Below are 10152 nucleotides of genomic sequence, written 5' to 3' on the forward strand. Positions count from 1 at the left end.
TACAAAACCATACGGCCATCCGTTCAAGTACAATTTTTTGGAACCATTCAAAACTAATGTAAAAAATACCTCAGTACAAACACATACATACAACAGTACAAGTATTTTGTTTTTAGACAGGAAAAAACAACATGTTGTGTTTTACCTTATTCAAAATTACTCTTAAACGGTTGCGAAGTAGAGAAAACGTTCAACATGACTAAGTTTCGCATTTTTGATAGCTATCCAACGGTATATTATTTGCCCCATTTCGACAAACTTTTAGAAAAATCACGTTCAAAATCAAATTTGACCATATACAAATTCGTTTTTAAACAGTAGGGAATTAGAAAAACATTTCTGTACGAAAAAGTTGCGCATTTTCCATAACTTTCCAACGCAGTATCATTTGCGTCAATCCGACAAACCTTTTGCAAAAAAAAGCAAAAATACGTTTCGCCTAGAATTTCACCGTTTTTAAAATTACATTTATATTGTATATAATTTGAAAAAACAGGAGATATATGGAAGGTGCGTATTTTTACCAGCTTTCCAACGCCATCTTATTTGCCCAATTCCGACAAACCGTTTGAAAATTGAGTCCAAAATACGATTTGCATTTTCCGTTTTGAAAAAAACGGTTTTTCAAAACTGCTCTTAAACCATGATGATTTTGCAAAAAAAAATCCTATATATTTGTAATGTAGATGTCAAGAGTTTTCCAACGATATATTACACGCCCCATTCCGACGAAAAACATCAGTTCGACGAGATGAAAATCATCAGTACAACCGCCTGAAACCATCAGTTCAAATATTCTGTTATATGGGACCGTGGGGCTCACTTAAAAAGGCTGGCGTCATATGGGAGCAAGACGTGGATAACCTATGCATATTCAATTGCTATATGACCGTTGCCTCTAAGAATTCTTTTCTTGGATAGCAGAGCAGCCGTAGAGAAGGCATGATTAGAACCTAGTGGCATCTGGCCCATTTTTAAAAAAATCTATTTTCTAAGGCGATTTAAAATGTTAAAATAAATTGAAACAAAATTTGAGTGTATAATTCCACAAAACATGTGTGCTACATAAAGTTTTTGAAAAACATATTGGATGTTTGACACCGAGATACAGCGATTTCCTAGAACACCCAGACAAGGTATAGTCCCTAGCAAGCATCAGACGCCAACTATGGATCTTGATCTTCGCAGGTGCATGTAGTGACTAGATGGCCCTCCATACGGGATTTGACGCTGACCATGCTGGAAATCACACTCATAGTTAGACGATATAACTAAGAAAATCCCATTCTTATTAGAGTGCAATGATAGAAAACCATTCATAATCCCCCTCAGCCAACGAAATTCTTATAATTCTTTCTATGTCCACCTGCCAGAATAATTCTCTGATGAATTCCTTCTACCATGATCAGGTCTCAATACTAATCAATTTCAAAAATTTCCCGTCCTCGTCATAACCGTTTTTGCTTGTGCTGCCATTGGTGTTGTTGGGTTTCTTTGAAACTTTACTCAGTATGTTTCAAAATATAAGACATATTACATTTTTAAAAGTAAACCTTTTTAAGTTTGATCAAATTTGTAGAGAAATATATCAAAATCCATAATAATTAATCGGTATAATTAGATTCATCATGAAATGAATTTCCATTTTTTGTGTTTAAAATTGTGGATGTTGACAATTTTAGCTCTGAACTTGGTCAAAGTTAAAGGAATTTGACTTTCCCAAAAATAATAGTGTGTTTTATTTTTTTCTGGTTTGATGATTTGGTGGGTCTTTCTCAATGTGATTCTGTTGTATCCGCTAAGAAACCCATATTTATATGGGGGAAGTTTCTGCGTTGGTACCTGTATGTACTATATTAGTGCTACAATATCACATGGTGGCATTTCTTTTTTGTAGGTGGTGGGAGAGATGCGGAAGATTGATATGTTTTTATAGGCCGGTTGTTGTTGATTGATTTGAAAAAGGATTGGCTCTATAATTGAATACCTCAATCGAATTAAAGAGCTTCAAAATTAGGTAAATAGTGACTTAAAATAATTGAATGGGAGAGCTCCTTGAGCAATTGTTGACCCAGTAAAAATTGAGTGACTTAATTTAAATTGAAGACCTTAATTAACTGTGAGGCCTAAAAAATTAGAAAGTACTCCCTCCGTTCCAAAATAGATGACCCAACTTTGTACTATAGTTAGTATAAAGTTGAGTCATCTATTTTGGAACGGAGGGAGTAGTGTGTAGTATAAAATAATTGAATGTGAGCGCTTTGAAAAATTGTTGATGGTCAAAATCGGGCGACCCAATTTCAATTGGAGACCTTAATTGATTGTGAGCCCTTTAAAATTAGGGAGCTTAGTGTTATAGAGGATATTAATATTCTCTCCATTTCCGCCCTTCAGATATGGCCTCTTTCAAAGTCTGAATAGCGGACAATACGCTTTGCCATGTGTAAGAGCTTCCCTTTTTCAACTCACAGCTTAAGAGATCACCTTATGGATAGTACTTAGTCCTTAGAACTTGAGCACCAATAGAATCAGGTTCCAAAAGTAAACGCCAACATTGTTTCGATAACATTGGTATATTAAAAGTGAGGGCCCGTATGCGGGTAGTTGGGGATGAGGCATTCCGTCGGATCATTCATGGAATTTTTGCCTGACGGAATTGACATTTTTCATAACGGACCGTGGGTAGTTTGGGTCTGGGGCATCCTATCTTAATTATCATTCCCGATGTTCTTAATTTCCACACTGAAATTGACATTTCCTAGCAAACGGAAGAGGGGCGAAAAATCACCTAGAATATGTTGAGACAATATTTTTTTTTGTAGTGACCTCACATGAAACATACAGTACAGTGTCGAAGGTGGCCAGAATGGATTGTACAAATAATTGCTCATTCATAGTACATATTAGATAGTAAAACAATCTCATGTTACATCAAGGAGTGCCCCTTAATAATCTCTTCAAAGCAAGCACATGCGGTTAATCAGGTTGTGTTTATTCTATATATAGGAGTAGCGTAGTAATAATTTTAATTAATGTATCTTGTGCTTTGGTAGGTTCACGCGACAGGGTAAGATGCCAGCATGTCAACGCCGCAGGCGCCCGTGCCTCTCTGGAGCTTCATGTAGCCTCCTTCTCCCCAGTTTTGGCCCCACGAGTTCTTGATGAGCCAGTAGCTTGTCCCATCCTGCTCGACACCGTAGCCCACCAGGGTGACCGCGTGGTTAATTTCTGTCCCGCAGGCGTCGCCGGTCATGATGCCGCCATTGTACATCTGGAAGCTCGGCTGCTTTCCATCGATGCCGACGGACACGGGCTGGTTAGCGACGGCGGCGGCGAGCGCGTCCTCGTTGTTGGCGGGCACGACCTGGTAGCCGCGGATGGTGGCGGCCGGCTGCGTGGCATCGGAGTCGCACCTGCCTTGGGCCGTGACGTATGGGTAGGCGTCCTCGGTGGTGATGCCTCCGTTGTCCACTATGTACTCGAAGGCAGAGGTCATGAAGCCGCCGCCGCACCCGTGGTTCTCGGTGGTGCAGTCGAGCAGCTGCTGCTCCGAGAGGGAGACCAGCTGGCCGGTGGTTATCTGGTGGATGCCCTCCACGGCAGCCACCGCTGAGAAGGCCCAGCAGCATCCTGTACGTAGCAAACCAAAGGTCGTCGTGTAAGTTTTACTTATCACAGACTACTCACGGTAAGGAACGTGCATGCATGCATGCACTGAGTTGGTACGTACCACACCGTCCTTGGTACTTTACACCGGTAACTGCGCCTGTGGTCCTCCAGTCAACGCCCTGCTCGTCAGCGGCGGAGAGGCTGACGTTCTCGTACTTGAATCCCGGCAGCATTTTGGGTCCCGGCGGCGCGGGCTTGAACCCGGTGTACCTGGCGGCGAACTCCTCGCTGGTTAGGTCGGCGAACTTGTTGACGGCCAGGTGGTACTTCTTGGTGCCGTCGGCGTTGGACCTGGCGACAAGCTCGGAGTTGGCCTTGAACACCTGGAAGCGCAGCGCCTTCTCTGCGTCATCCTTGTACTTGCGCCCATGCTTGGCCATCCACTCCTCGTGGCGCGCCTGCATCGCCGCCTCCTCGCCGCCGGCCAACTCACGGGCCGCGACCACGCTGCTCATTAGGGCAATGAGGAGCAGCAGCAAGAAAGGGGTGGTCATCTTGGTCCCTGCCATGTACGCAGCTAGCAAGCTAATTAAGTGAGTAACAAGAGTGGTAGTTGTAGTTGTAGTTGGTGCTGAAGCTATCGGAATCGGGTGCTTAAATAGGCGGCCTGCTGAAACGGCTTGATCGTAGGTCACGGCAGATGTGGCTGAATATTCCCAGCCCCAGACAACACGGTGATCCTAGGTCACGGCAGATGTAGCCTAATATTTCCAGCCCCACACAACACGGTGCTAATTTTTGGAGTTGTGTGTGGAAAAATAATACGTAATTCTAAGTTTGAACTTCATCGAGTTTGGCAATTTTAGCCGAATACGGAATACGCTTGTGGACTCATATATATACGGTCACTGGTCTACTGTGACGCACGTCGTATTTATCCACTTGGCAAGATGTTGACACAGTCTGTTTGCAAAAAGAAAACTGTAAGAGACTTCATTGAGCTTTTCCATCGCCCTCTCTAATTTGGTACGTATGAGTTTGACTGCTGACCAGAGATTCAATCGAACCTTCCACAAAGAGTGCCATTGTCCAAGTTCAGCATCCGTTTACTTGCTGCCTGGTAGTACTAGCATAGTATCCTAACGTGTGCGTCGTGCACAATGTCATACCCAAATGACCGTGTCCTCGTTGAGCTAATTAAGGGTATACGATTAAGATAAGTTGAGTATGTAAAATGCTACTCCTTAGTTACAACCTACAAGCTTAGCTTAATGGTCCATCTAATGAGTTAATCCAGAGGGAGAACCAGCCCGTAGCTGGATATTTTTCGCTGGAGCCCACTCCTTTAAAGCCGAATGACGCCCAGCTCACCTTCGTCATGACGCCCTCTCTCCTTTACACCGTACGTTCACCACGCACCGCCAAGGTGGAGTTCCCCGCCACCGTTATCTGGGCGAGGAGGCGTGCGCCGCCCGTGACACCCAAGAAGGCAGATCCAATGTCTCATGAGTCTTTGTCACATTGTAACATATAGTTGAATGTCATGCATTCCGACAAAATAAAAATATGATATCCATTCAATCACGCCACCGTGTCCGTTATTAACTCCTGAGTCAACCTACCAATACTTTTACCCTTCTATAGAAAGATAAAAAGTTGTATGATTTGATGAAAAAAAAATACAAACCTCTCACTCATGCAATTTACAGCAAAGCCATCTCTAATGAAATGCAATTTGCCACATTTTCCAGAATAGAAAGAATATTCTGCTCAAGACAACTGTTACTGAACAGGACAACTCCAACCCGCACCCCGCTCACTCTCAACCCTTACTCTTATCACAAAATTCCACTAACTCGTGTTCTAAGTTCTAACTGAGCCAGTGATCGACGCCATCAAATGCTTCAAGAAAGTAGGCGGTAGCACCAAAAATAAAGCAAACTTCCTACTGGGTTGGCAACTCATCCAAGTATATTTGCATGGACCATTATAATTAAGGCAAGATAGATAAACTTAAACATAAAAAACAACAATGAACACAGGTCTACTGTTGCTCGAAGATCACTTTCCTTCTCATCCCGAGCAAAAACTTCAGCTTTGTTTTCACATGATCTCTCTATAGCGTAGGTCAGGGCACTTGGTTCTCTACAAACATACAACTTGAATTAGACATCACCGATGCATGCGAATCATTAATGGGAGAAAGTTATTCCGTGCTTTCAACAAATAAAGGTCAGCGGATGTGTTGCTAGAACAACTCTCAGAACTAGCATGAATAGTAGAAGAATGGAATGGTTATATGGCTCTATGTAAATCCACCCATGGAAACCGGACAACAAAGCAAATAATGGAGAGCTAAGAATGACATGTACATCAAATAAGATTTCTAAATTAGCTGTGGAAGATAGTATGTTCTGTTGAACTACTCAATATGGCATTTCATACAATGCAATTAAGAAAAACTGAAAATTTCTTTAAACCTAAATTAAATCATGCTATTCTCTGTTGACTACTGTACTTAACAATTAAGCATTTTAAAAAATGTAAAAATAAAACAGATCATGATTCAAACAACCAGGGTGCTGAGAACTTCTATTCGATGGCAAAGGGGGAAATCAATTTCTAGTAGAAACCATAGTATTTGTTTATGGAAAATAAAAGGAAACATCAACATCATGATCAAACACCAGATCACCGAATGATTAAACGAAAACCATTTTGTTCAGGGCCAAACGCTGACATACACCGTCAAACGACACTGTTGACAACATATATGCAAAAAATATTTCAAAAATGAGAACGGAAGAGGAAAACATAACCAGTTAATTATACTGATATGAACTAAAACCCCCAAACAAGATTAGACTCCATAAATCATAAACCTTAACGAGTAGCGCACTACAGCAACCCATTCTATATAGAATTGTATTCATCATACATGATTCTGGTAATAAGACCTTCCTACATCCAAACCAAGGCTATCTAAAGATAAGATTTCTCAAGGCTCAAGCTGTTCTGAATGGAGTTCTTTTATCAAACCAGCTAGGTTGCCAAAATATCTTTGTTGAATCTGACTGTCTAGAAGTTCTTGGTACGCTACAGGTTAGAGGATTTTCGGCAATAGCAGCATTCAAGTTTCTTCTTTTGTTAAAGTTTTGTATTTCTTTAGCCCGAGAGAAGTCAATTTTGCTATAACAGTTGTATTTGGGTAGATGACAAGGCCACCAGTCATAGGCATCATCCGAAACTATTGAACAGGAGTAACAAAGACGAATACCGAAGAACAATTATTGCATGCAAAAAGGAAGATAATATCACAAGTGTTATCACTACCCCACGAATTCCACAATGCCATCAAGAGGAAAGTTGAAAAAAGGAAAAAAGATCAGTTTGATTTACTAGATTTACCAATAACTACAGATATTCTATAACATTTGAGGCTACCAACTATGAATTTAGGCACTTCTATTTCTTCTAATACTGCAAAATTAACTACACAGTGGTCAACTAACCTTTCCATCTATATTTCATAGCATTTACAAGAAAATAATGATAAGGCATTGCCAACGGCTCCAAATTGCAATAAGCTAATACTAGTTTTTAATCTTGGGCCACCATATTTTTTTACTCTCTTTAGTTAAAAAACATGGCTTGATGCTCACAATTTTTTGAATTGAACAAAATAAGCATGTAAGAGATCAGTTAGCTCCCTCTAGTGAATGCACACCAGTGGTGTTACGAATAGGTCTTCCTTCTGATCTCTAGTCAAAAGAACAAAAATAAATATCAAGTGGAGGATTACATAAATTGGACTTACTAAGCGAAATAAGAAAACCATTCAATCACTAATATAGATTTGTGTAACCAGCTTCTTGACAAGGCCAATTACCATACAGACTGAATATGTGGACATACATGTACTGATTCTTCATTCTTGTACACACAGATATGCATATAGTAATTAGTACTATTCATGCACAACCAAACTAGAAAAGGATATAAGATTGTCTTCATACATGAAATCCACTTAGCTGTGATCATTTCAATTCTGATAGAGAGAGTAGATATGTCCCAAAAATAATGAGAATACAAGATTACACCTGTCGTAAAATATTGGAATGATCTAAAATTATGTGTGAGATTTCATAAGAAAGCATAATTCATGAAGTGCGATATTTCTCTTGCTTTTATTCTTCTGAAGGGATAGCTCAACATAAGTTGAAAAGAAGCGACTAATGCCATTGAGTATTTTAATCAAACACAATGTGCCCAACTATATATGCCACCAAGTCTAATAAAACTGAACATGGTAAAACATATCCATATTGGTACCGTCCCTAGTAGAAGCTCCATGTAATTTAATGAGAAATGAAATTAGCATGAAAAAGGACCATATCTAGTTCAATTATCTTTAATGGGATATGGAAGCACCCCTATGCATATCCCAAACGAACAATGCCCTATGGCGACACGGAAAATAGCATGCGCGACAGAACAATTTACTTAAAATATTAGAATACAAGTTGTATGGCATCAAATAGAAGAATTTGTTCTGTAACTATGTATTTGCAGGACCTTTAGCGAATATTGTTGTGTTCTGAGTATTCTGATGTGGGCCAAAATGGTGAGCATTTAAACATAAGCCCGAATTAATAAAACTGATAAGTTCTACTTTCAATAAACAGATGAACCTAGATGCAACAAAGCTCTTTCATTAGCCATGGGGATTATCAGTTCATGTGTATTGTGTTCTTTTTGTCGGTTAATGTATTTTCTTGTTTGTGAGGTAGTGTGCATGTTTGTTATCAGTTCATATCTATGTGTATTGGTGATCACTGCTATTGCTCCTCGCTATCGATCAGACTGTGGTATTACTTCGGCTGCTCCATGTAATTAGCCCTTTGTTGGGTGAATCTCCTACTACTTGCTAGCTTTGGAATTGTAAAAACACAATAAGTTCACAATTTAAAAAGTTGTAAGTTCAACACAACGTCCTAGATAAGTTTTAGGAAAAAGTTGAAACACAAAAAAACCCCAAAGAAATTCAAATGGTAACGTTCAAGTCGCGGGATGAAAGAAGTCCAGAACAGCGTTGAAAATGGTAGAGTTGACACACAATATTTTTTTTAAAGAAAATGTCATTCAGTTCAACGATATAAAACCATGCAAGTTCGGGGACGATAATATCGTAAACCGTTGAAAAGTTACAAAGAAAACGATACCGCAAAAACAGAGTAAAAGTCTAGTATGTGAAAAACACGCTCAGTACAAAACCATACGGCCATCCGTTCAAGTACAATTTTTTGGAACCATTCAAAACTAATGTAAAAAATACCTCAGTACAAACACATACATACAACAGTACAAGTATTTTGTTTTTAGACAGGAAAAAACAACATGTTGTGTTTTACCTTATTCAAAATTACTCTTAAACGGTTGCGAAGTAGAGAAAACGTTCAACATGACTAAGTTTCGCATTTTTGATAGCTATCCAACGGTATATTATTTGCCCCATTTCGACAAACTTTTAGAAAAATCACGTTCAAAATCAAATTTGACCGTATTCAAATTCGTTTTTAAACAGTAGGGAATTAGAAAAACATTTCTGTACGAAAAAGTTGCGCATTTTCCATAACTTTCCAACGCAGTATCATTTGCGTCAATCCGACAAACCTTTTGCAAAAAAAAGGAAAAAATACGTTTCGCCCAGAATTTCACCGTTTTTAAAATTACATTTATATTGTATATAATTTGAAAAAACAGGAGATATATGGAAGGTGCGTATTTTTACCAGCTTTCCAACGCCATCTTATTTGCCCAATTCCGACAAACCGTTTGAAAATTGAGTCCAAAATACGATTTGCATTTTCCGTTTTGAAAAAAACGGTTTTTCAAAACTGCTCTTAAACCATGATGATTTTGCAAAAAAAAAATCCTATATATTTGTAATGTAGATGTCAAGAGTTTTCCAACGATATATTACACGCCCCATTCCGACGAAAAACATCAGTTCGACGAGATGAAAATCATCAGTACAACCGCCTGAAACCATCAGTTCAAATATTCTGTTATATGGGACCGTGGGGCTCACTTAAAAAGGCTGGCGTCATATGGGAGCAAGACGTGGATAACCTATGCATATTCAATTGCTATATGACCGTTGCCTCTAAGAATTCTTTTCTTGGATAGCAGAGCAGCCGTAGAGAAGGCATGATTAGAACCTAGTGGCATCTGGCCCATTTTTAAAAAAATCTATTTTCTAAGGCGATTTAAAATGTTAAAATAAATTGAAACAAAATTTGAGTGTATAATTCCACAAAACATGTGTGCTACATAAAGTTTTTGAAAAACATATTGGATGTTTGACACCGACATACAGCGATTTCCTAGAACACCCAGACAAGGTATAGTCCCTAGAAGCATCAGACGCCAACTATGGATCTTGATCTTCGCCGGTGCATGTAGTGACTAGATGGCCCTCCATACGGGATTTGACGCCGACCATGCTGGAAATCACACTCATAGTTAGACGATATAACTAAG

The 10152-nt window shown here is 39.4% G+C and overlaps 1 protein-coding gene across 1 annotated transcript; it reads right to left on the reverse strand.

Annotated features, from left to right (window-relative positions):
* Positions 1–2858: 2858 nt before the first annotated feature.
* LOC125527158 (senescence-specific cysteine protease SAG39-like) lies at positions 2859–4247 on the reverse strand. The gene is made up of 2 exons (XM_087517373.1): positions 3731–4247; positions 2859–3630 (listed from the first exon to the last, which is right to left on the reverse strand). Exons 1-2 carry the CDS (start codon positions 4176–4178, stop codon positions 3056–3058), a joined length of 1023 nt encoding a protein of 340 aa, XP_087373499.1. The 5' UTR covers positions 4179–4247; the 3' UTR covers positions 2859–3055.
* Between the last annotated feature and the right edge of the window lie 5905 nt (positions 4248–10152).

Source organism: Triticum urartu, chromosome 4A (genome assembly GCF_056163025.1).
Source record: "Triticum urartu cultivar PI428250 chromosome 4A, HENAU_Tu73, whole genome shotgun sequence".
Taxonomy (NCBI): Eukaryota; Viridiplantae; Streptophyta; class Magnoliopsida; order Poales; family Poaceae; genus Triticum; species Triticum urartu.